The following is a 27,726-nucleotide window of genomic DNA, read 5'->3' on the forward strand; positions in this document are numbered from 1 at the left end:
TATAGTCTTCACCAATGGGTATTGACCTCTTATCCACAGGAGTAAGCTAGGCAGAAAATTTGTTAAAAACACAAAACTTTACATAGACACACCTACGGGGGGCTGTCCCTCTGGTCCAATACCCCCGGCTAGCCTCATTCCCAATTCAGTTTGGTAGCAAGCAGTAGATAATCCATGAACCCCAAAAAAAGGGGCGGGGCGGCGACTGTCAGAGGACTCGGAAAGGAATTTTACGGTAAGATTTTACAAAAATTCAGTTTTCTCTTACGTTCTCTGACAGTCGCCGCCCCCCATATAGTCTTCACCAATGGGATGTCCCAAAGCAGTGTAGACATGAGGGGTGGGAAACGCAACTCAAGGTAACGAAGCACCCAAGGTCAGATAAAAGATCCATATCTGAACCAGAAAGGTAACCCACTGGGTAACAGGAAAGCTCAACAGGAGCGAACAAACCCAGGAAGGTAAAATAACCAAGGGGGAAAAAACCCCCACAGGAGGGGACAGGCTAAAAAACGGAATTTTTGTAAAATCTTACCTGTAAAATTCCTTTCTCTGAGTCCTCCGACAGTCGCCGCCTCTTCATATTCGTCACATATGGGGTATTAGACTTTGCTCCGAAGGAGTAGCTAGGCAACAGAATATGTTAACAATAAAGCTTTAACATATCCCACCCTCAAGGGGTGGTCCCCTCAGTCAATACCCTCCTACTTCCTGCAACCATATCTCAGTTTTAGTGGAATAGCAGTAGAGTATACATTCAAACCCCAAAAGAGGGGCGGGGGCGGCGACTGTCGGAGGACTCAGAGAAAGGAATTTTACAGGTAAGATTTTACAAAAATTCCGTTTTCTCTTACGTCCTCCGACAGTCGCCGCCTCTTCATATTCGTCACATATGGGGACGTCCCAAAGCAGTGCAAACATGAGGGGTGGGAAACGCATCCGCGCCGAAAGGCAACGCAGTCTCCACATCAAAGAAAGGAACCTTACCAAAGGAAGGAAACCAGCTGGGCAACAGCAAAAACAAGTGCTCAACAGGAGCAACAACCCAGGAAAAGACAAAAAAACCAGGGGATACAAAAAACTATCCCAACAGCCAGGAGTCCCCAACAAGGTACCCTATGGAACAGCCGCACTAAGAACCTTGCGGCCAAAGGAAGCATCCGCCGATGCCTGAACATCTACTTTGTAGAATTTTGTGAAAGTGTGTACGGTCGACCAAGTCGCCGCCTTACACACCTGGGCTACAGAAGCCCCATGACGGCAGGCCCAAGACGTACTCAGTGATCTAGTAGAGTGCGCCTTCACAGGCACAGGGGGAACCTTCCCCTGCAAGGCATAGGCCTGTTCAATGGTCTGCCTGATCCATTTGGCAATGGTAGAGGCGGAAGCCGCCATGCCCTTCCGAGGACCCTCTGGAAGAACAAACAAGGAGTCAGTCTTACGAAAAGACTCAGTCGATTTAAGGTAAACCCTTATCGCCCGAACAACATCCAGAGAGTGCAATCTCACCTCCTTCGGATGTTTAGGCTTCGTGCACAACGAAGGCAAAACAATATCCTCGTTAAGATGGAATTCCGAAACTCGTTTCGGTAGAAAAGAAGGATTAGGTCGCAAGACCACCTTATCCAAATGAACAACCAGGTACGGAGACTTGCAGGACAAAGCCGCCAGTTCCGACACTCTGCGAGCCGAAGTGATCGCCACCAAAAAGGCGACCTTTTTGGACAACATAGACAACGAGATCTCCCTGATCTGTTCAAAAGGAGCACGTTGTAACACAGATAGAACGAGATTCAAGTCCCAAGGGGGCAAAGGATCCCTCCTAGGAGGAACCAGATGCCGCACACCCTGAATAAAAGTGCCAACCAAGGAGTTGGAAGCCACGGGACGTTGAAACAGAACGGCCAGCGCCGACACCTGACCCTTAATCGTAGCCAGCGCCAAACGCTGATCGACACCCGTCTGAAGGAAAGACAGCACACGGGAAACCGAGTACGTGCGGGGTGAAAACCCCCTGGACTCACACCAGGCAAAATAGGCCTTCCAAGTACGGTAATAAACCTTCCCCGAGGAAGACTTCCTCGCGTTGATCAAAGTATGAACGACCTCTGGAGAGAGACCCTTCTCCTTCAGGACCTCGGTCTCAACAGCCAGGCCGTCAAAGCCAGCGACTGTAAAGCAGGATGGTAAATCGGTCCTTGAGACAGTAGATCGTCTCGAAGAGGCAGACGCCAAGGAGCGTCGACCGCCAGATTCACGAGGTCTGCGTACCAGGACCGGCGAGGCCAGTCCGGTGCCACAAGAATCACCGTGCTGCGTTCCGAGTGCAACCTGCGAAGGAACCTGGACAGCAACTGAATCGGTGGAAACGCGTACATCAGCCTGTACCGATGCCACGGGGCCACTAACGCGTCCGACGCGTCTGCCCGAGGGTCGCGCGTCCTTGCCACGAACCTCCTCACCTTGTAGTTGAGGCAAGACGCGAACAGGTCCACATCTGGAAGACCCCACTTCGCGCACAACATCTGGAAGACAGCCGGGTGGAGAGACCATTCCCCCTGATCCAGGGTCTGGCGACTCAGATAGTCCGCCTGCCAGTTCTCCACTCCCGGAATGTGAACCGCCGTTATCGCCGGGACATGAGTCTCGGCCCAAGACAGAATGTCGGCCACTTCTCGAGCCGCTCGGGCACTCCTGGTGCCCCCTTGGTGGTTGATGTAGGCCACCGCCGTGGCATTGTCCGTCTGCACCCGAACCGGGCAGCCCTGCAGCCGGTCCGTCCAGCGATGAAGACAGAGCCTTATCGCACGCAATTCCAGAATGTTGATCGGAAGGGAAGACTCCCCCTCCGACCAGGTCCCCTGGGCGGACAGAACGCCCAGAACACCACCCCAGCCCGACAGGCTGGCATCCGTGGTGATTATCGTCCACGAGATCGGACGAAACGACTTGCCCCCGGACACCAACGGAGACTGGAGCCACCACAGAAGGTTTTCCCTGGTGCGATGACTCAACGAGATCTGAAGATCCAGAGATTGAGGTCGCCCGTCCCACCTGGACAGGATCTCCGCTTGGAGACCCCGCGTGTGAAACTGCGCGAAAGGAATCGCCTCGAAGGCCGAGACCATCAATCCCAGACATCTCATACCCGTCCGCAGAGACGAGTGTGGAACGTCCCTGAGGGACCTGACTTCCTCCTGAAGAGTCCTGAGTTTGTCTTCCGGCAGGAAGACCTTCGCCTGCACCGAGTCCAGTATCATTCCCAGATAGGGGAGACGAACCGACGGACTCAGTGTCGACTTTGGAACATTTATCGTCCAACCGAACTCCTGCAGAGTTTGCATTGTGACAGACAGGTCCTTCTCCAGACCCTGTCCGGTCGCAGACCGAACCAGAATGTCGTCCAGATACCCCAGGACAGAAATGCCCTGGGTTCTCAATAATGCCAGAACCGGTGCAAGCACCTTGGTGAAGACCCGCGGAGCCGAGGCGAGCCCAAAGGGCAACGCCACAAACTGGAAGTGATCCTCCGCAATGGCAAATCGAAGGTACTTCTGATGACCCTCGAATATGGGGATGTGAAGGTACGCATCCTTCAAATCGATGGAGGCCATGAATTCCCCCGGAACCAGGGCAGCCACCACCGAGCGCAGGGATTCCATGCGGAACTTGCGAACCCGCACAGAGCGGTTCAGAGCTTTCAAGTCCAGAATCGGACGAACCTTGCCCTCCTTCCTGGGCACGGTGAACAGATTGGAATAAAACCCCCGAAATCTGTCCCGATGAGGCACCGGAACCACCACTCCCTGAGCCCTCAGGTCCCGAACCGCCAGGTGCAGATCCCGCAGGCGCTCTGGAGACAGTTGAAGATTTGAGGGAAAAAATCTGCTCTCCGGCCGAGAGAGAAACTCGATCTTGTAACCAGATCGAACGATTTCCAGAACCCATCTGTCCCGCACACGGGCCAACCAGGGCTGAAGAAAACCGAGCAAGCGTCCCCCCACCCCAAAACTGGGTGAGGGCGCCCCTTCAGGCCGAACTGTTATGGGCTGCAGGTCCGGATTGGCCGGACTTCTGTTTCCCAGACCAGGGCTTCTTCTGAGAGCCTTGGCCTTTGAACGGTTTGCCCTTGTAGTGCGGCCGAAAGGCACGAAAGGACCCCTGAGGGGGCCGAAAATTAGCATGCTTCTTCCCAGAAGCCCCCTTAGCCTTGGGGAAATGGGGCAAGAGAGTGCTCTTACCCCCGGTGATCCCCTTAATCAACACATCCAGGGACTCCCCAAAAAGGCGAGACCCATCATAAGGCAGATTGGCTAAGGTTTTACGTGAAGATTGGTCCACCGACCAACATTTCAACCAAACCAGGCGGCGAGACAACACCGCCACGCTGTGCACACGCGCGGCCAACGGAATCAGGTCCAGGTCCGCATCACACAGATACATGACACCCTGGTGGATCTGATCCACCATATCCAGGGTCGCCGCCGAGGCCGAATCGGCCACTAGGACGCGCCTAAGCATCTGCGTCCAACTTGCGATCGCCTGGGCCGCCATGAGAGAAGCAAACAGAGCCTTAAGCATAGAACCCGTAACAGAATAAGTATGACGGGCAAGAGACTCCAGTCTCCTATCCGTGGCATCACGGAAAACAGGGGATCCCTCTGCAGGGATCGCAGTGGCTTTGTTCAAAACCGCAATAGCATGATCCACTGGCGGAGGCACACACCACCGTTCATCAGTGGCAGGCGAGAAAGGATAACGCAGCTTAAATTTACTTGGTACCGCAAAAGGCTTGCGCAAATCGCGCCATTGGTCCTTAACAGCGCGCTGAAAATCAGCATTGCAGGGAAAAACCTGCGGCGTCCTGCGATTTCTCTGCGTCCCATAAGCCGCCAAGGCAGCTGAGGGACACACCTCGTCCTGCAAACGTAGCGTCTGCTTAATGGAAGCAATCAACTCATCCATGATTGCAAGCTCTTCAGGCGAGCCAGGGGGAGAATTATCAACCCCCTCAACTTCAGCCTCTACCTCAGACCCCACTAGATCAAGAGAGGAGCGGGACCCCGATAGGGGGGTCCCCGCCAGAACAGCCCCATCACCTTCACCCTCAGAATCAGAGGACAGAGCAATTCTGGGCCGTTTAGTAGATTGAGCAGCCACCAGCATTTGCACCTGTGCAGCAAGGCCAGCCACAATAGTGGCTAAATCCCCCCCTGGGGGGGAAACAGCGGTCCCCTGGCTTTCCACCAATACTGTGGGAAACTTGCCCTCCTGAGAATCCATTGCCCCTGTATGCCAGACAACCAAGGGTTAACTGCCCCCTTACAGCAAGCGCGGCAAGCGCAGCCCACCGCACCACACTCAGGCACAATGAGACCCCCACAGGGAATATACAGACTGAATACAGGCAATGGAACACAGGAATAGAAGGATAAAACCTGAGGAGACTCCGCTGCTGCTGCTGCCTCGATCGGTGCTTCCAGGAGAGAGGAAGTGATGCTGCCAGGGCGCTCTATGTAAGCCTATGGAGGCTACAAGAAAATGGCCGCCGTGCATGTAAACCATGCGGCCGGAGCGGGCGCCGGTAAAATGGCGTCGTTTGGCGCCGAAATCGCCGCTCCACAGTGCATAAAATCACACACAATATTATCCCATTATATGGATACATGTTAGATCGCCGCAGCGATCGCTGTATATGCCCCAACATGCCATTAAAAACATGCCCCACAGCACACAGCTCCTCACACTGCCCAGCCTGACATACTCAGTGTCATACAGCTCCCCCCCCCCCTTGCAGCCCACAGCATGCAGCCGAGAGATAGGGAGACAAGCAGTGTGATTAAAGGCAGGTTACACAGTCCCAGACTGAGACCCCCCCCCAGACAGACAGGTCCCCACATAGATACACTTACCTCACATGGCGTGGGGAACCCGCACAGGCGAACAAGCCGCTGCACATGAGGCAGGGAGAGTCGCAATTCAAGACGCACACAATGGCGGTTCAGAAACCGCACAGCGTCCGGTGAGGTAGCCACCTCACCAATCATCCCTGCACCGAACAGGGATGGGTCGTTCACTGTGCCAGGAGCGTTACCTGGCCGAACGCTCGATGGCAGACTGGGAAGCCACTGACCCACGACCTGCGACCAGGGGGATCAGCCCGAGACCCAGTCCGCATGATCCTCTTCGTCCGAAGAACTAACTAATGCTGACAAAAATAACAGCTAAGTAAAGGTAGAGAGAAAACTCAAACAAAATATCAAAAAGAAGAAAGAGTCTGGGACAAAAAGTCCCAGCACAGAGAGAGCCAGCCACTCCTGACAAGCTAGACATTAAAACTGAGATATGGTTGCAGGAAGTAGGAGGGTATTGACTGAGGGGACCACCCCTTGAGGGTGGGATATGTTAAAGCTTTATTGTTAACATATTCTGTTGCCTAGCTACTCCTTCGGAGCAAAGTCTAATACCCCATATGTGACGAATATGAAGAGGCGGCGACTGTCGGAGGACGTAAGAGAAATGCTATTGTCTCCCCCAAGCACTGCCGCACTCAGAACTTTGCAGCCAAAGGAGGCATCTGTCGATGCCGAAACATCAAGTTAGTAAACTCTGTAAAGGTGTGCAGGGACGACCAGGTCGCCGCATTGCACAACCGGGACACCTACGCCTGATGGCGAAAGCCCCAAAATGCACCCTTCGCTCAGAAGAGTGCGCCGTGACAGGGAAGGGCGGAACCCGACCCCTAGGCGAATCAACTTGTACCATCGTCCGTCTGACAGACAGGAATGATTGCCGCAGACATACCCTTCCGAGGCCCTCAGGAAGTACAAAAAGAGAATCCGACTTTCTGAAGGATTTAGCAGACGACAGGTAACCCTGATCGCCCTGTCAACATCCAAGGAATGCGAGGCAAACTTCGTAGGATGCGTAGGATTCGCACACAGCAAAGGCAAACACTATGTCCCCATGGAGATAGATGTTAGACACCACCTGCGGAAGGAAGGATTGATGAGGTCGCAAGACCACCTTATCCCTAGGAACCACCAGGTAGGGGTGAGTGGCAAGACAGGACCACCAACTCCAACACTCTGCGAGCAGATGTGATTGCCACCAGAAAGGCGACTTTCCGTGCAGCAGAGGAATCTCCCGGATGTTCTCAAAGGGAGGACGTTGCAAAACGGACAAAACCAAATTCCAGTCCCAAGGGGTTAAGGGCGCCCTCCGAGGGGGGCCAGATGACGCACCCCTTGAATAAAGGTGCAGATCAAGGAATTTGACACCAAGGGGCGCTGGAAAAGAATGGCCAGCGCAAACAAATGACCCTCAACAGAGGTCAGTGCAAGGCGTAGGTCCACACCGGATTACAGGAAGGCCAACACCCTCACCACCGGAAATTAGTGAGGAAGGAAACCCAGCGATTCGCACCAGGCGAAGCAAGCCTTCCAGGTACGATAATAACCAGACGAGTCCTTCCTAGCTCTAAGCAAGGTAGGAGTGACCTCTGACGAGAGACCCCGATCTCTCAAGATCTGGCTTTAAACAGTCACGCCGTCAAGGCCAGCGACTGTAAAGCAAGATGGAAGAACAGCCCGAGACAACAGATCATCTCGTAAGGGGAGCCGCCAGGGAGGCTCGACGACCATTTGCATGACGTCCGCGTATCAAGACCGGCGCGGCCAGTCCTGGCCCCCAGGAACACCAACCTCGGTTCCAAGACCAACCTGCGAAGGAGCCGTGACAACAACTGGATCGGGGGGAAGGCATAAATCAGGCGATACTGATTCCAAGGCACCACCAGCGCGTCCAAGGCGGCTGCCAGAGGATCGCGCGTTCTTGCCACGAGCCTTCCCACCTTGTTTGTTAGAGGCGGCGCGCCATCGCGCACACAGCATCTGAAAACACCTCCGGGTGTAGGGACCATTCCCCCTGGTCTGGGGTCTGGCGACTCCAATAGTCGGCTTGCCAGTGTTCCATACCCGGAATGTGAACTGCCGAAAACGCAGAGACCCGCGTCTCGGCCCAAGGCAAAATCCCGGCCACTTCCTTGGCCGCCCGGGCACTCCTGGTGCCCCTTTGGAGATTGATGTACACCACCGCAGTGGTGTTGTCCGCGTGCACCCGCACAGGGTGGCCCTGAAGACGATCCCACCAATGGAGCAAACAGAGTCTGATCAATCTCAGTTCCAAGACATGTATCGGTAGGGAGGATTCCTCCTCCAACCAAGTGCCCTGGGCAGACAAATTTGCCCAGAACGCCACCCCAGCCCGACAGGCTGGCATCCGTGGTGAGCACCTTCCATAACAACGGCCGGAAGGATTCCCCTTCCGCAGAGCCGGAGACTGGAGTCACCAAAGAAGGTCCGCTCTGACCCAGTGACTCAAAGATATCCTCCTGTCCAAGGACTGAGGATGCCTGTCCCACCTGGCTAGGATCTCCGCTAGCAGAGATCGCGTGTGGAACCGTGCAAAAGGCATCGCCTTGAAGGCTGACACCAGCAATCCTAGGGACCGCATGCAGGTCCTTAGAGATGAGGATTCGTTGTCCCTGAGGGACCTGACCTCGTTCAGCATAGTCTGGAGCATGTCCTCCGGTAGGAAAACTCTTGCATGGGCGGAGTCCAGGACCATTCCCAGAGAAGGGAGACGAACAGAAGGGAGCCATGTCGACTTCTGAAAGTTGACGGCCCACCCAAACTTCTGGAGCGTCTGAACCGTGGTTTACAGATCGCGTAACAGAGTTAAACCGGAACTCGACCTTAACAGGAGATCGTCCAGATATCCAAGGATTGCGATCCCCTACGCCCGCAACAGGGCCAGAACAGGAGCCAAAGCTTTGGTAACCACCCTTGGAGCCGAGGCGAGACCAAAAGGCAACGCCACAAACTGATAGCCGAATCGGAGGTACCTCTGATGACCCTCGAATATAAGGATGTGTAGAAACGCATCCTTGAGGCCGATTTAAAGGCAGGAACCTCACGGGCTCAGAGAGGCCACCACCGATCAGAGGGATTCCATACGGAATTTTTGAACCCGCACAAAGCGGTTTAGCTACCTTAGGTCCAGAATCGGACGCACCTTGCGCTCCTTTCAGGGCACCGTGAACAGATTTATGTCAAAACCTCCGAAAACCTGTCCCGATGTGACACCGGGACAATCACCCCCTGGGCTAGGAGATCTGGAACCGCCCATTGAAGATCGCGAAAACGATCTGGGGTCAATGAAGATTTGAGGGAAAGAATCTGTCTGCTGGGCGCGATCGAAATTCGATCTTGTACCCCTACCGAATGAGTTCCTGAACCCATCTGTCCTGAATGGCGGATGGGGCTGCCTTGCCAGAGTGGGCAACTATAGACATGCCCGCCCAAGGCTTCTTCTGGCCACCAGAGGCCTTGTCATGTGCCTTTAAAGGCACGAAAGGACCCCTGGCTAGGATTAAAGGAAGGGCCCCGCCTACCGCGGAAAAACGTACCCTTGGACACATGGGGCAGAAGAGTGCTTTTACCCCCAGTGACCCCCTTTACCAACTCGTCCAGGGAGTCCCCAAAAAGGCGATTCCCTGCATAAGAGATGTCAGACACAGTCTTTCTGGAAGTCTGGTCGCCGACCAGCTCTACAGCCACACAAGGCGACGGATCTGAGACAGCAGATAAGCGGAAGGCTAAAGGGGCCTCATCCAAGACCGCCTCACGCAGGCATAAAAACCGCTTGAACAATTTGGTCCACCACCTCCAAAGTAGCAGGAGGGGCGGAATCAGCCACAAGGGTGCGTCTGAGCACCTTAGTCCACTCCACCACAGCCTGAGAGACCATTACTGAGGCGAACACGGGCTCCAGCAAGGAACCTGCCACCACATAGGAGTGGCGGGCAAGAGATTCCATCCGCCTAACCGCCGGGTCTCCAAGCACCGGATAAGCCTCCATGGGCATCAGAGTGGCTTTGTGTAATCTGGATACCGTGTGGTCCACCATAGGGGGAACAATCCAGTGCAAATCCATTGGAGACCCAAAGGGACAACGGTACGAAAACCACACAGGTACCACAAAGGTGCGCTTTTAATTGCGCCATTGTTTGTTCACCGTTTAGTGCAACTCAGCGGGACAGGGAAATACCCGAGCCGCTTTCTGGGTTCTGCGGGTCCCAAAAGATGACCGCTTACCCGGCGGATGGGGCTCATCCTCTAAGTGTAATGCAACCTGAACAGCACTAATAAGTGCAGACAGAGGAGCTCTTTCTTTGGCCAACCCAGCGGGGGAACCATCCCCCTCACTCCACCTCCCCTTCTGAATGAGAGGACTGAGACCCTTTAGGGGGCACACAGTCCGAGGCAACCATATCTAGTTCAGAATCAGAAGACTGAGACAGACGGATCCGCATAATAGCGGTCCGCACAGACATCAACAGATCCACTTAGACACCAAGGTCGCAAGTGCACAGTAAGGGAGCCCATGGCAGAGGATTCAGGCATACCTGAATCCTCCACCAGCGCGGGGGGGAACATGCTGCCCTGGGACTCCAAAAACCTACTTAAAAAATTGTTTGGTGCTGGCCTTTTAAATCCGCGACAGCGGCGGATCCCGCCGCAAAGAGGACCAGCATGTGCCGCTAAATACAGAGTAATATAGCTGCCAGCAAAGCATAACCCAGAAAAAAAGCATAGAAAAGCCCCCCAGAAGTGTAGCTGTACTATACCAGCTCCCAGCACGATCCGACTGAAGAAAGGAAGTGATGTCTCGCTGCTAGAGGCCCAACAGCGGCCTGATCTAACCAAAAATGGCCGCCAATAGAAAGTAATGGGGAGGCTTCGGGAAAATGGCCGCCAAGCCCTGCAAAAAACCCAGTGCCACACGCAATATGGCGCCCGAAGGGCGCGAATTACACTAGAAAATGGCTGCTGACTGCCCTTAACTGAAGCCAGAGCCGACTTCCAAAATGGCAGCCCCGCAAATTTTACAGTGCGGCGGCCCCCAATAACCATGTCTGTCCCCCAAAGTGACACACACACTCCCAAGGGGGCTCAGGGACCCCCACACCCCCCCCCCCACAGCGCGGTATAACCGCAGATAGCGCCCCAGCAGGGACCGTGAGGGAGACACAGGGACCACATGGACAGACATGAGGGGGATCACACAGACTCTACACAGACTGCCATTCCCAGGAGAGAAGGCCCCACACACACACACAACCCCAGCATACAATGTCACAGACAGAGGGGGTAGCATGATACTCACCGATCCATGCGACTTTGTGGGTGCTACTCTGTGACGGAAAGCCTCCCACCCCGTGTGGTGGGGGTGCCGTCAGCCAAAAACAGGATGTTTGCCACATGCGGCGTATCCTAGCGAAGTTGCCACTTTGCGGGCTTTTGTCCCTGAGGACAGGTCATTTGCGAGGCCAGGGCGTACGCATAGCCTGCTAAACGCTCGATGGCGGGCTGGGATTCCGTAAGGCTCTAGTACAACCAGTCCGACTCCCAGCTCCGCAAACGCTGTAGTCTTCCGAAGTCTGACTAAGTAAGCGCAGGAACAAATAAAAAGCTATCAGTGTAAAGAAAAAAAACACTTAGCAGAAATAAAATTAAAGGAAAAATAGAGAAAAGGCTGAGACTGTAGCCCCAGCACAGGGAAGCCTGCCTACTCCTATCTAGGCAAAAGACAAAGTGAATTGGGAATGAGGCTAGCCGGTGGTATTGGACCAGAGGGACAGCCCCCTGTAGGTGTGTCTATGTAAAGTTTTTTGTGTTTTTAACAAATCTTCTGCCTAGCTTACTCCTGTGGATAAGAGGTCAATACCCATTGGTGAAGACTATATGAGGGGTGGCGACTGTCAGAAGACATAAGAGAAAAATGGTGGCCACACAAATCATTGACACTTTAGGCCCAATTTGAACATTTTCACTTAGGGGTGTACTCACTTTTGTTGCCAGCAGTTCAGACATTAATGGCTGTGTGTTGAGGGGACAGCAAATTTACACTGTTATACAAGCTATACAGTCACTATTTTACATTGTAGCAAAGTGTCATTTCTTCAGTGTTGTCATATGAAAAGCTATAATAAAATATTTACAAAAATGTGAGGGGTGTACTGACTTTTGTGAGATACTGTAAATACTTTATTTGCATACAGTCTATAAGAGCAAAGTATCAGATAAGGAACATAGTGTGCTTTCAAAGTAATGAAAGCCAACACTTCCGCACACCATACATTATTTTTCCTTTAATGAGAATGAAAATGCACTCAAGGAAAATGGTATTTGTACCATAATTCCTCTTTATCATGTGATCTGTACACTGTCCACGGGAAACTTCCTAACACTGCATTAATTTTTGATCTAGCTGCATTGGACTCACCCTGCAGTGCACAGCACCGCTGTCTCTGCGTGTACGCGCTCTTCTCCTCTTCTGCGTCCATCTGCATGGGGGGAAGCATCAGGTGGGGTAGGTCGATAGCTAGGACTATCATGGCTGCTCTTTGCTGGGGATCCAGAGGAAGGAGGTGATTTGTGTAAAAAGATTGGAGGCTGTAGAGCAATGCCAGTGCAGTCTGAAGGTGGGGGAAGCAGGCCAGGCCGAGGCCTGGCTCTAGCACTTAGTTCAGGTGAGCCATGTCTTGAACTTAGTGGACTCTGTGTCAGTGGGGAAAGACGAGAAGGCTGCAGCACCACCTGATGTATGCTTGGCTCTAGTCTACGATGCTGTCTGGGGCTCATTTGTGGACGTGTCCGGCTCTCAAACCAACGAGCATCCATCCCGAAGGACCCTGGCTCTGGGATGTCTGGGTATGGAAGCACCGGGATTCCCATCCCTTGGCTAGTGTGCCGGAGCTGGCTCTGAGCAGCCAGTTGCATAGCTGCATCCTGCCAAGAAGTTGGGTGGGGAGGATGAGGGCCGCGACCAGGTAGGCGACATGACCATCCTGGATGGGGTTCCAGAGGCAAGATGGCAGCATATGATGGAACTTGCAAGGAGCTGGGAGGTAGGCGTCCTCGTGGAAATGGATCTGGTGGCGGTGGAGGCAAAGGGCGCCTCATCTCCCCAGGTTCATAGCGGTGTTGGATAAACATAGAAGGAGATGGGGGAGCATCCAAGCCTCCGAAAGGGAACTCTGGTGCTCCCCACTGGTCTGGAGAACGCCCACCAGTGGGCGTATGAGTGAGAGGCAAGGTACTGGTAGAGCTGTTCTCTCCATTTTCTTCTGGGATGGGTGGAAAAGATCCTTCAGGATGTAAAGGTGGAGAGGACATAACTGAACTAAGAGGACTGACTTCTGGCATGTAGAATGGCGGAGGAGGATCAGAGTCATGAGGGCTGCTGCTAAGATATCCATATATATGACTATGATGGTATCCGCCAGGTCGAGACTGACCAGAAGCCTGCTGCCTTCCCTCAGGGGGCTGATGCTGAAATCTGGGACTGTAGGCCGGAGGCTGTAGGGGAGAATCTTGGCTGGATGACAGTGGGGTGAGCTGGGACTTCAGTCCAGTTGGCTCATCGTTTTCTTCATCAGACTGTCGAAACTCTGGGTACATGTCAGTTTCCTCTGCAAACGGAAAACCTTGTATCCGGCGACTGCGTAAAGCGGGCTCCTGGTCTGGACTGCCTGTGACAAAACGCCCATCTGGACCTCGGCTGATCAGTTCAATGGGTGTGGTGACCTCTGCTTCTGCCTGGCTTACACTGTACTTTTTGCTGGTCATGGCGCGCTTGGTCTTCTTATACAAGGACAGCTCTTTCTCACGGCCAGGGCTAAGGGGTCTCTTGGATGGCAGACCCTGATCCTCAGAAGATTCTGAAGGGGCATGGAGAGTCCGAACACTTTCCGGACTGATTTTTCCAGAGGATAACCTATGATGAGGGAGGTGGATGTTAATAACGTGACAGGTAAAGCTGAACATTAACAATACTGCATGTGACAGATGTCAAGTGCTATATTTGTAGCATGATGTAATGTCTTAGCAAAATGAAAGAAGACATGTTGGGTGTTGTGTATATAGCTAGGTCTACATGTTCTATGTGTACAGTAATAGTATATAAAGGAGAAATATAATACTATGTATACTTTAGTTCTTAGTATAGATTGTTTTATCTGCATCATGCATAGTTGTGCTAGATCTATAGGTCTTGTGTAGACAGGTCTATAAGGTAGTCTATAAGTATTGTGTGTGTATAGTTCTATCTTTAAATGCTGTCTTGATATGCACGGTGTGCTATATGCAGAATAAGATACAATATCACTTACGGTGACTCCATACTTTTCCGGCAATGAGTAATGGACAGTGGTGGATCTGAGGAGATACAAGCACAATCACAAAAGTTAGTCAACTTCAAAGCATCAAACCAATCAAAGAAGATACCTGTAGAAAGATGAATTGTATGGTGAGAGTAATTAAAAAGCTGTGGCAGCAGAATCAGGGCAAAGGAGATGGATTCTGGCAGAGGGAGAAGGGCACACGAGAGATGAATTATTACAGAGGTAGAAGGGCACTTGAGCGATAGATTCTGTCAGTGTAAAATAGGCACAGGAGAGAGAAATTCTGACAGAGGTACACAGGCACAGGAGAGATGAATTCTGGCAGAGGCATATAGGCACAGAAGGCATGTACTTTGGAAGAGGATATGGGTGCAGGAGAAATACAGGCAGAGGTATACAAGCACAGGAGGCATGCATGCTGCAGTGGGATAGGGGCACAGGAGTGACAATTCCCTAAGGGGTACAGTATACAGGCAGAGGCAATATTTGTTCCTGCAGAGGTTATAGTCACAGGAAGCATGTATTCTGGCAAAGGGGTGATGGCACAGGAATTAAATATTCTAAGGGATGGGGCACAGGAGAGATGGATTCTGTCAGAGGTACATGGTCTTTTTGGCAGATGTATTCTGGCAGAAGGATGGGAGTACATTGTATTGCGACAGAAGGATAGGGCAGAGGGAAGATTTATTCTGGCAGAGGGATGGGGGTACATTTTACAGTGGAAGAGGGAAAAACTGGATTTTTGTAAGAACTTACCGTAAAATCCTTTTCTGTGAAGTTCATCGACAGACGCAGCTCCATCCAGTCAGACTATAGGGTTATGCTCCTCTTATCAGAAATAGGCACTAGGCAGGAAAAAAGCTTAACCACACCTACGGGGGCTGTCCCTGCAGGCATAACCCCACACACCCTGCTATCATCAAACAGTTTGGTTGCAAGAAGTGTTTAGAATAGTAAAAACCCCATTCACCCATAAGTAAAGGGGCGATGCTGCGTCGGTCGATGAACTTCAGAGAAAAGGATTTGAGGGTAAGTTCTTACAAAAATTCAGTTTTCTCTATCGTTCATCGACAGACGCAGCTCCGTCCAGTTAGAGACTATAGGGATGTCCCAAAGTAGTATATTCATGAGGGGTGGGAAGACAATAAAACGTAACTCCCCAAAGGCTAAACTTCGCCAACCAGGTAACATGGAGCTCAACCAGAAAACACAATACACCCTCAAAGAGAAACAAAAAAAAAAAAAAACAGTTCTCTTTAAACAGCAGTCTGCAAAACCTTGTGGCCCAAGGAAGCATCCGAAGATGCCAACACATCTGCTTTTGTAGAATTTTGTAAACGTGTGCACAGACAACCAACTTGCCGCTTTGCAGACTTGCAACACCGACGCCTGATGGCGAAAAGTCCAAGAGGCACTCAGCTCTCTCGTAGAATGCACCTTCACCGGGAAAGGAAGAACCTGACCCTTCAGTGAATAAGCCTGAACTAGCATCTGCCTCTGATCCATCTGGATATGGCCACCGCAGACAAAGCCAATCCCTTACGATATCCTTCGGTAAGGATAAAAAGAGTGTCTGATTTTCTAAAAGACTCAGTACCGCAATCCCCTGCTGGCACAGCAATGCCAATACCGGTGCCAAGACCTTAATAAACACTCTGGGAGCTGAAGTGAGACAAAAGGGTAACGCCACAAATTTATATTGCTCCTCTCCGACCGCAAAGCAAAGAAACCGCTGGTGTCCAGCGTAAATAGGGATGTGTAGATATGAGTCCTTGATATCTATGGAGGCTAAGAAGTCTCCCTGGTCCAGCAACGCAACTACAGTGCGGATGGATTCCATCCGAATCTTCTGTACCCGCACAAAGCGGTTCAGGGCCTTGAGATCCAGGATGGGACGCACCTTGCCTTCCTTCCTGGGCCCGGTGAAGAGGTTTGAATAAAACCCTTAAAAAGGTTCTTGAAAAGGAACCGGTAAATTCACTCCTTGCTACAGCAAATCGTGTACTGCCCCTCGCAAGAAAAACCTGTCCGACGGGCAAGACCGGAATTCAATCTTGTACCCAGATCGGATCAGCTTGTGAACCCATTTGACCTGAATCAAGGAGGTCCAGGGTTCCAGAAAGAAACAAAGACGTCCTCCCCCACCCCAGAATCGGGGGGAGGATGCCCCTTCATGCAGATGAGGACTTGTCTGCAGGTCCAGATTGGCTGGTCTTTGCTTTTCCCGACCACGGCTTCTTGGAACCCCCAGAAGACCTGAATGATTTACCTTTTTCTTGCAACCCGGAAGCACAAAAAAAGACGTTTATGAGCATTAAAGGAATGCCCCTGCCTAGCATGTGGCCCCTTGCCCCTAGAGGATTGAGGAAGGTGAGTGCTCCTACACCCACCCCCCGTGATACCTTTGATCAACTCGTCCAGAGAGGATCCACACAGCCTCTCCCCTAAGAAGGGAAGATCAGTCAAGGCCTTTATAGAAGCCTGGTCCACAGACCAGCTTTTCAGCCACACCATGCACCTAATAGCAATCCCCACTGCCGATGCCCTGGCCACCAACGGGGCTGAATCCAGGGACATATCACACATGAACACCAGGGCTTGAGCAAACTGGTCCAGTAGTTCCAACACCGCAGGAGGGGAGCCGTTCAGCGTCCAAGTTACTTTTGAGTAACTTAACCCACTCTATAGCAGTTTGCGCTAGCAAAACATTCACAAAGGTAGTCTTTAATATGTGGCCTACTACCACGTGTAAATGGCGGGACAAGGATTCCACCTGTCTATCCACGGGGTCTGCAAAAGTTGGAGACTCTTCCACCGGTACCAGAGTCGCTTTATTCAACCTGAACACCGGGGGATCCACTTTTGGTGGTACAGTCCACCTAGTGGACACCGCCTCCGAAAAGGGGTAACAGCGTGCAAAACGCTTAGGCACCACTAACATGTGCTTAATGCTCTGCCATTGTTCATCCACAATAGCATGAAACAATTCTGGGCAAGGGAACACCTTGCCCAATTTATGGGAGCCAAAAGACACCTACGCCGCTGTGGGTTCATCAGCCAATTTTAAAGTTTCCCACACTGAAAGTATCAGAGCTTCCACCAAAGCACGTTCCCGCACGGCGGCTGATGACAGGTCCTCTTCACCTTCAGAATGCGATGACACTGACCCCCCAGGGTGGTCTGCGTCTGCGGCGGCCATGTCTATCTCAGAGTCCGAAGACCCTGCAGATGGAGGTGAGGGCAGAGGGCGTTTGTGGCTGGCAGCACTAGCAATGAGAAAATATACCTTAGACCAGCCCTCAAATTTTCCACTCGCCTACTCGCATTTTGCGAGTGGAAAATTATGTATGGCGAGCTACTGTCAGGGGAAGAGAGGAGAGGAAAGCCGCCGAAGGATTGGATAATGTCAGCGGCGGATCATCCCGCTGTACCAGCTTTAATTGTAATTGCCGCGCGCTCGCCGACACACAGTTCCGTCTCCTAGCCCGGCTTCTTTGATAGACAGAACACCTGGCCAACCAGGACGTGTTTTGTCTATCAAAGAAGCCAGGCTAGGAGGCGGGACTGTGTATGTCGGCGAGCGCGCGGCAATTACAATTAAAGCTGAGCGGGATGATCCGCCGCTGACATTATCCGGCCAGCAGGACTGATGGAGGGGGTTCAAGCTGATCATCTCACCCAGAGCCGGTACAAGGGAGGGTGGGATGGATGGAAGGATGGCTGCCCTGGGCGTCTGTGTCATGGGAGGTGGAGGGGCGCTGCCAGGAGTGTTTCTGTGACAGGAGAGAGCGGGATGTGCTCTCTCTGTCTTCTCGCCGGGCTTCACACACTCCTGTCAGATCGGGACTTCTCCCCTTAAAGAGTCAGAGTGGAGGTGGAGAGGAGGAGAAGACAATTAGTTCCTAATGCTTTGCATGGACAGCTGGCGGGAGAGATGCGGCTGCAGAAGGGGAAGAAGATTGCGGCTCAGGAAGGACACTGGATGTCAGATCCGGACTATACAGAGTTTGTTATCCCCTCTCCTCCGAGTCAAAGTAAGCAATGTGGAAAGGGGGCGGGTAACAAACTCTGTATAGTCCCATCTGACATCCAGTGTCCTTCCTGAGCCGTAATATTCTTCCCCTTCTGCAGCCGCATCTCTTCCGCCAGCTGTCCGTGCAAAGCAATAGGAATAGGAATAGGCTTCTCCTCCGCTCCTCCTCCGCTCTGACATATGAAGAGGAGGATCACAGAGCGAGGTGCCGCGCTGTATCTGAGGTCTGCATGCTGGAGGAAAGGGTGAACTACACTGACTGGGGTACAAAGCTTATCCTATCACCTCCCAAATTCCCATCTCAGCACAATTCCCCCCCCTCCTAGCACAACCCCCCCATCTCAGCACAACCCCCCCCCCCCCTCCTAGCACAACCCCCCCAATCTCAGCACAATCCCCCCTCCTAGCACAATCCCCCCTCCCTCCTAGCACAATCCCCCCTCCTAGCAAAACCCCCCCTCCCTCCTAGCACAATCCCCCCTCCTAGCACAACCCCCCCATCTCAGCACAATCCCCCCTCCTAGAAAACCCCCCCCCCATCTCAGCACAATCCCCCCTCCTAGCAAAACCCCCTTATCTCAGCACAATCCCCCCTCCTAGCAAAACCCCCTTATCTCAGCACAATCCCCCCTCCTAGCACAACCCCCCCATCTCAGCACAATCCCCCCTCCTAGCAAAACCCCCTTATCTCAGCACAATCCCCCCTCCTAGCAAAACCCCCTTATCTCAGCACAATCCCCCCTCCTAGCACAACCCCCCCATCTCAGCACAATCCCCCCTCCTAGCAAAACCCCCTTATCTCAGCACAATCCCCCCTCCTAGCACAACCCCCCCATCTCAGGACAATCCCCCCTCCTAGCAAAACCCCCTTATCTCAGCACAGTCCCCACATCTCAGCACAACCCCCCCCCCCCCTCCTAGCACAACCCCCCCATCTCAGCACAGTCCCTCCCCTCCTAGCACAACCCCCCATCTCAGCACAATCCCCCCATCTCAGCACAGCCCCCCCCATTTCAGCACAGCCCCCCCTCCTAGCACAATCCCCCCATCTCAGCACAGTCCCTCCCCTCCTAGCAAAACCCCCCATCTCAGCACAGCCCCCCCCCCCCCCCATTTCAGCACAGCCCCCCCTCCTAGCACAATCCCCCCATCTCAGCACAGTCCCTCCCCTCCTAGCACAACCCCCCCCCCCATCTCAGCACAGTCCCCCCTCCTAGCAAAACCCCCTTATCTCAGCACAGTCCCCCCCATCTCAGCACAATCCCCCCATCTCAGCACAGTCCCTCCCCCTCCTAGCACAACTCCCCATCTCAGCACAATCCCCCAATCTCAGCACAGCCCCCCCCCTCCTAGCACAATCCCCCCATCTCAGCACAGTTCCCCCCCCCTCCTAGCACAACCCCCCCATCTCAGCACAATCCCCCCCTCCTAGCACAACCCCCCCTCCCATATTGATCCCACCTAGAAGTAATCATCTTCCAGAACAGGAAGTCTTGGGGCTGTTAAAAAGGGGTATTGGGGGGGGGGGGTTGTGCCAGTAGGAATAATGGTTTTTTTTTGTGCTAGGGGGAAAATTTTGATGGGGGGAGGATTTGATGGGTAGGATTTGTTCTAGGAGGTGAAATTTGGGGGGGGGGGGGGTACTAGGATGGTGATTTGGGGGTTCCAGACCCTTGATGGGCACTGATTAGGCTGCACTGATGGGCACTGAAAACGTTGTTATTAATATTTATTTTTGTAACTTCTGCATTAATGCAAAAATATTTAACAGTGTAATTTTATGAGATAATTTATGAGGGCGTGTTTAGGGGCGGAATTAGGGGTGGGGCAACTGGTGGCGAGTAACCCTTAAGGCCTGGCTAGTAGCTCAGGACTTTAAATTTTGAGCCCTGCCTTAGACATCAAATTTTGCAATAAAAAACTGAAATCTCTGGCTGAGACTGAGAACCAGAAGGTCTCGTAATTGCTCCCAAGGGGTCTGCAGGTGAAATATTATCCTGGGACTCCATGTTACACTTTTTAAAATAATTGGGAAGTGTCTCTTTAAGACCGCCAAAAACGCAGTCCCACCGCTATAAGTGCAGGCTCACAATACCTGGTTATTATAAGAGAATAGCAGAGTGAATGAAGAAAAACCCACAGGGAACCCCAGGAGAATGTTACCAGACCACAGAGGAGACTTCCAGCACGATCTGTGCAAAAACTAAATTGACACTGACTGTAAAGGAAGAGGAAGAGAAAACCCGATACGAGTGAGGGTGCACCTTTATGCTGAAGGAGCCTTGTCCGCGGGTCTACAGAAGCCTGCTCTTGGCTTGCCAGACCAGGTTCATTTGGATCCTCTAGAGGAGGCCCTGAAAGGTATTGAGCCCTTGTCAGTTGACCTTGAGGGACGAAAAACTTCTTATGAGCCGAGGAGGGCCCAAGTCTACAACGAGGTTCCTTGCCCTTAGTAGCCTGCGGAAGAAAAAAACTCTTTCCCCCTGTGAGACCTTTAATGATGTCATCCAGGGTAGCCCCAAACAGGCGATCCTCTTGAAAGGGGAGATCAGGCAAGGCCTTTTTAGAAGTACCACTGACGAAACAGAGCCGAGCCACTAGGAGAGCTGCATCCAAAGAGGCATCACAGAGGGGACCAGCTGGTTCGCCAGCTTAGCAAAGGCTTAACAAAGGCAGGGGGGAACTGTTCTCCCTCCAGGTCACGGCGTAAAAGCTTAGCGCACCTGGTCAGAGTTTGCGACACCAGGGCAATGGAAAATACCGGCCTCAGTTCCAAACCGGCCAGAGTATACATAATGCGGGCCACAGCCTTTGCCTTCCTGTCAGCCGGATCCTTAAAGGGCCAGGGACTCTTCCACAGGAATCATGGTTGCCTTGTTCAACCTGGAAACCGGAGGGTCAACCACCAGTGGAACAGTCCACTTCTTAATAAGGGACTCCTCCATAGGGGGGTAAAGCCTAGTAAATTGCTTAAGGACCCCAAGGGGAGCTTTGGTCGTCCCCACTCTTTAGCGACAATTCTGTCAAAATAGGCGGGGAAAGGAAACACATTTGCCGCTCTGGATGGCTTGTGAGTGCCAAAGAGAACCTGCGCCTCCGTCGCAGCTGTAGCTGTGTCCTCCATCTTCAAGGTCTCATGCACAGATACAATTAGTACTTCCATCAGCACCTTTTCGTGCACGGTTGCAGATGTGGAGGAATCATCCTCACGATCTGAGGATTTCCGACGCATGGTCGCAGACCCAGCAGGGTTACCCACGTCCAGGCCGGCTGAATCAGATTTAGGATCTGATGAGACAGATAAGGCAGGGGGCGCTTTGTTAGCCCGTCGCCCGAAAGCCACCTAACACCCGGGACACAAAGGACTCCAGGCCTGCCATCAGTGCATCGATGGATGGTTGGGACCCGGAGGACCCCGCAGCCTCAGAGAGGGGATCAGGTGGGGAGATGTACTCCAAAGACTCCATGAGTCCCCGGCGGACCCCACAAAGTGCAAAACACTGCAAAGGGACAACCGTGCTGGCAGCACCACCCGGTCGCCAGGCACAAAGCACCAGGTGATCCTCAGCAGAGAGGGCGAGAACCCCACCAGACTCGCCACCCAGGAGAAACAGGCACCTGCAGCCACCAGGATAATCTGCACTCCACGTGCGGCAATCAGGAAGTGAAATGATCCAGGAGTCAGCACCAGGGGATGATGAGGGGTTCTCACTGTCGGAGTCTCCTCCCACAGGGCTCCACTGTCATGACCGCTGCTATTTTCAATGGCAAACCACCGCAAAATGGCCGCCGGACTACACAAACATGGCCCCTATGCATAGAAACACACAGGCTACAGCAAAATGGCGGCACCACGAGGCTCCCAGGGACCCAGGAGGGATCCCTAGGCCTCAAGAACAGGCCCAGGCAGGAGCCCCCACCAGGTCCCCACCAACCCCCCCTGCACAGCCGATTGTCTGGACGCTGGTGGCGCACACCCCCGGCCCCTATCACCAGCATGGCGCCCCCTGCCCCCCCCCCCCCAGGAGGTGGACCAGACCACCCACACAGCCCCAGCATAACTGTAGGGGGGGTAGGATGGGGACAGATGAAAGGGGGTGCCTGGCGGGAAGGAGGGGAACCCGGGGGGGGGGGGGTTCGACCGTGCCACGGAGATTACCTGGCCCGTCGCCCAGTCCGGCAGTTGATTGTAGATCTCACAGGAAAAAACCCAGGAGAAAAAAATTCTATCTAAAAAAATTGTCAGGACCAGAGATTCCAGCAAGGAACTAGGTCCTTACTCCTGAGTACCTATAGCAGAGAGAGGGCGTTTACCCCCTGGGACTGCCCATAGGTGTAGCCAGATTCTTTTTCTGCCTAGTGTCCTACTCCTGTGGGGGGGGGGGGTCAGTATAACCCAGTGGTTATGAAGATCAGGAGCTGTGTCCATCAATGAACGAAAGAAAACATTACATTTTTGTTCCAGGGAATGCCTGAAATCTGACTTGTATCTTAGGCAGACTTCTGAAAATATCAGTGAGCCAATCACACAAGCAGGAAATTATGTTTCTGGGGGGTGTTCAGTACACATTCTGTGTACAAAACAACTCCAGGTAGCCATACTGCATTGCATTTTTAGAAAATGATGTCAGGGTGAAAGGCCCATTACCCTTGATCTAGACGAAGATGGCTGAGGTACTCTCACTCCTGAGATGTGGAGGGCAGAGATTGCTGGTCAATAAGTCTCCATCCATGAGATTATCTAGCTTGATTCCTTCAGAGTGGCAAGACTCCAGGTGCCCCCTTTGTGGTTGATGTAGGCCACAGCCTGCAGTCTGAGTGCACCTCGGTTGGCTATCCTTGCAGTAAGGGGGTCCAGCGTTGCAGGGCCATCCTTTTTTGCTCTGCTCTTCAGGATGTTGATGGGTAGCTTGGCCTCCACCAATGAGCATGTTCCCTGGACCATGGTGAAATGGAACACTTCTCCCCAGCCTGAAAGGCTGGCATCTGCTGTTATCCCTTTCCAGTGTTATGGGAAGAAAAACTTCCCTATTGTCAAGGCTGGGCTGGACATCTGCCAAGCTAGGGAATTCCTTGCTTGGCTGGACAGCAGCCTGGGTAGGTCAGGAGAATGAGCACATGGCACAGCCTCGAAGCCTAGAACTCTCATGGAGAATCTCATTGTTGGATGTCTCTGTGAAATGCCTGTTATTCACCTTGTCTCAGAGAGACAATACCCAACCTTTTAGATGCCATGCAAAATTTTGGAATTTACAGGGATTTTTTAAGGGATTTTAGGTACAGCATAGGATGAATACTCTGGTGGGCTTTGGTTCAGTGAACAGGTTTAAATAGAATCCTTTTAACCGGTCTTGTGGGGACACTGGCATAACTACTCCCTGGGACAGGAGATGGTCCAGGGCATTCTGCAAATCTGACTTTCCTTAGGCCAATTTTGGTTGATTTAAGAGAAGAAAGCGGTGAGGAAGTAGAACTTTAAGTCTATTTTGTACCCCTTTAAAACCACAGATTGAACCCACATGTCTGGGACCCAGAGAGGCAAACTGTAACAGATGTCCCCCTACTCAAGAGAGAGGGTGCCCCTTAATTGGGAAGAGGGCTTTGGGGAAGACTCAGTGTGTTTTGTGGCCCAAGGCTTACACACGAAAGAAAGGGCTGAACTTAGATTTCGACACTGAAGCCTGAGTAGAGAGTTTCGAAGAGGTGGGTTTTTGAATACTCCAATGAAGTAGAACCTTCCTTCCTGTGAGATCAATAATTCATTTTTCAAGTGCCTCAACAAAAAGACATTCTACTTCAAAAGACACACATATGAAGCATCTTTTGCAAGCAGCTTCAGCTGGCCCACATTGAGACACAAGAATCTGCACATGTGAATGGAGATTTGGGCCACTCTAGTAATGGTGTTTCCTTACTTGGGGCATCCGCACAAAAGAGCAGAAGGCAACTGCTTAAGGTGCTTACTTAAGGCATGGTCCTGAAATACAGGATCATGTTGGTTGTTCATTTCCCTAGTCCAGTTAGCTGAACTTTTGACAGCTGTCAGATTGGGTCCATGTGATGCCTCCCAGAGGATCTGGAGCGGTCATTCCTGCACACAGCCTTGCTTTGTATATTTGTCTTGGTGATTCCTACCACCCATGCGGATTTTCAAGTATTTTAACTGTAAGTGTGCTATTTTTTTTTTTCTTTCAATAAATGTATACTATCATACTAATGAGGATCCTGCGCTCCTATCTCCTTGATGTTTAAAATTAACTTTAGTGTATTTTTTACTGAAAGACTTTTGCGCTAATATTGCGTAACATAAAAAATTGGAACTACCGCACTTTTAGAAAATATATTGGAAGGTTTTATACAATCTTCAGGGATAAAATTTTAATTTAAACATGTGGACCCCCCCCCCCCCCCCACACACACACACACACACACACACAAAAACTGTTCTGGCAGAGAAAGGGTTAAGAGAGTGTCTCAAACTTCCCATCTGCAAAATATTTAAAATAAGATCTTCAATTGGTACAGTCAGATTTTTGTTTAAGATGGAGACTGTATGATCAACTAACAGAACACTTTACTGATTAGTAAACTTTTTTTTCCACTGGATAGAGTTTGTCAATGATTTTTGCAGGAGTGAACATCTTTTTTTGGGTCGACTTACAGCCGTGGCCAAAAGTTTTGAGAATGACACAAATAATAATTTTCACAAAGTCTGCGGCTTCAGTTTTTGATGGCAATTTGCATATACTCCAGAATGGTGTGAAGACTGATCAGCTGAATTGCAATTCAAAAGTCCCTCTTTGCCATGAAAATGAACTTAATCCCATAAAATACATCCCCACTGCATTTGTGAAGAAGGCTTCAGGGCACCAAAATCCAGCAAGCGCCAGGACTGTCTCCTACAGTTGATTCAGCTGCGGGATCGGGGCACCACCAGTGCAGAGCTTGCTGAAGAATGGCAGCAGGCAGGTGTGAGTGCATCTGCAAGCACAGTGAGGGAAAGGCTTTTGGAGGATGGCCTGGTGTCAAGACGAACAGCAAAGAAGCCACTTCTTTTCAGGACAGACTGATATCAATTCTGCAAAAGGTACAGGACAGCTGAGGACTGGAGTAAAGTCATTTTCTCTGATGAATCCCTTTTCTGATTATTTGAGACAGCCAGAAAAAACCTTGTCTGGAGAAGAAAAGGTGAGCGCTACCATCATTCCTGTGTCATGCCAACAGTAAAGGATCCTGAGACCATTCATGTGTGGGGTTGCTTCTCAGCCAAGGGAGTGGTGGGCTCACTCAAAATTTTACCTAAGTACATAGCCATGAATAAAGAATGATACAAAAACCTTCTCCAGGAGCAACTTCTCCCAACCATCCAAGAACAGTTTGGTGAGGAACAATGCCTTTTCCAGAATGATGGAGCACTTTGCCATAAAGCAAAAGTGATAACTAAATGACATGGTGAACAAAACAACAATTTGGGTCCATGGCCAGGAAACCCCCAGACCGTAATCGCAAAATGGTTTTTATCTGCTTTTTGCTGGTGAGAAAAAAAGGTGGTGATAATGGCGCAGATAACACACTTGATTTTGCGCCAATTTTACTTATGGATTGTTTTTAATAGGTTATGTGACTCAAAAACCGCATCAAAAACGTAACACGGGTGCGTTATTGATGAGTTCTTGCTGCGTTTTCAATGCATTTTAATAGGGAAGTGCATTTTTGGTGCACTTGTTTTTCTTTACCTAACCAAATATGCAGCAAGCAAGATTTTTTAACACCACAATGGAAGCGCAACATGTGTAGACTTTAATCACTTTAGCCCTGGAAGGGTTTGCCCCCTTTCTGATCTGGCCCTATTTTGCGATTCGCACTGTGTTATTTTAATGGACAATTGCACGGTCGTGCGACACTGTACCAAAACTAAATTTATGTCCTTTTTTTTCCCCATAAACAGAGCTTTCTTTTGGTGATATTTGATTGCCTGTGTGATTTTTATTTTTTGCGCTTTAACCACTTTAGCCCTGGAAGATTTGGCTGCTCAAAGACCAGGCCCTATTTTGCGATTCGGCACTGCGTTACTTTAACAGACAATTGCGCCGCCGTGCGACGCTGTACCCAAACTAAATTGACGTCCTTTTTTTCCCACAATCAGAGCTTTCTTTTGGTGGTATTTGATCACCTGTGCAATTTTTATTTTTTGCACTATAAACAAAAAAATAGCGACAATTTTGAAAAAATAACAATATTTTTCACATTTTTTTAGACATTCTCAAAAAATGTAAAAATGTAAATTTTTTTAACATTTTGGGTAAATACACACGATTCATGTATTAGACCAGTATCACTGTTGGGGAGATTTACTAAAACTGGTGCACACTGAATCTGGTGCAGTTGTACATGGTAACCATTCAGCTTCTAGGTTTTATTGTGAAAGCTTAATTGAACAAGCTGAAGTTAGAAGCTGATTGGTTACAATGCACAGCTGCACCAGATTCTGTGTGCACCAGTTTTAGTAAATCTCTCCCTAGGTTTCATCAGATCATGTGCTAGGATTGTGAGAAGGTTTCCTGTGTGTAGACTGAATATGGGACAGGCAGCTGTTTTGAGATTGGAAATAAATTAATAGTTTTCCTGCTCTGTGTGCATTGAATACCCAAGAGAAGAAAATCCAACATGAGCTCCGCTTTCACCTTTTTTTCTTTTCAACTTGCGTTTTCGCTGCCTATTGACCACACATGCTGCTAGGGTGCTGAACAGAACGGCTGCGGCCAAAAAACAGATTGTGGCGACAATTCCAGCAAGAACAGGGCGAGCAAAACCTTCATCACTAAGTTCTGGAGAGGGGAAGACATCTGCAAAAAGAAATACGAACATCAATTACTAAAATCAATCAAAACTATAACAACCAATGAGATATTTATGTACTGTCCCACATTGGTTGATGCTCAGCTGTTTACTAATAACAAATATTCATACTTCTACAGGTCAAATCTATAGATCTATATTCTCAGAAGTATATTATTAATATTGGATGTTTTTGTGTGCAATGCAAAAGCTGACATAATGTGATGTGGTTGGGAAGAGCCAGCAGAGGGCGCTCTAATAGAAGACACACAGTAAAGCATGCGAGTAAAATCTCTGACTGGCACAGATTACCTTGCACAGCTGAGTTTTATATACACTCAACAGGCACTGTGCAGACACAATCCTGGCACACATCACAGCAACCAGAACGATATATACTGTAATATAAGAATCTGACGACTCTAACCTGTGCTGGACAATCCGGCAATGTTACTGGGCTCGCTGATGAGATCCTGCATCATGGCCAGAACCCGGAACTCATACCATGTCTCCTGCAACAAAACAAGACACTGCAAGACATGCTACTGTTGAACAAGCACCTCCAACATGGGAAATATAACCCCATAATGTAGAAAATCTAATGGAA

General features: G+C 50.9%; 1 protein-coding gene across 3 annotated transcripts in view; it reads right to left on the minus strand.

The window, feature by feature from the left end:
• IGSF9B (immunoglobulin superfamily member 9B) overlaps positions 1-27,726 on the minus strand; it is a 115,120-nt gene that overhangs the window by 18,228 nt on the left and 69,166 nt on the right. For all 3 annotated transcript variants that reach the window (XM_082273647.1, XM_082273648.1, XM_082273649.1), the window contains exons 15-18: positions 27,547-27,631; positions 26,966-27,127; positions 14,237-14,282; positions 12,349-13,842 (exon numbers count right to left, since the gene is read on the minus strand). In XM_082273647.1, the coding sequence (XP_082129773.1) occupies positions 12,349-13,842; positions 14,237-14,282; positions 26,966-27,127; positions 27,547-27,631 (1,787 nt within the window). The remainder of the gene's footprint in view (positions 1-12,348; positions 13,843-14,236; positions 14,283-26,965; positions 27,128-27,546; positions 27,632-27,726) is intronic.

The sequence above is a fragment of the Pelophylax lessonae genome (genome assembly GCF_965119305.1).
Source record: "Pelophylax lessonae genome assembly, chromosome: 12".
NCBI classification, from domain to species: Eukaryota; Metazoa; Chordata; class Amphibia; order Anura; family Ranidae; genus Pelophylax; species Pelophylax lessonae.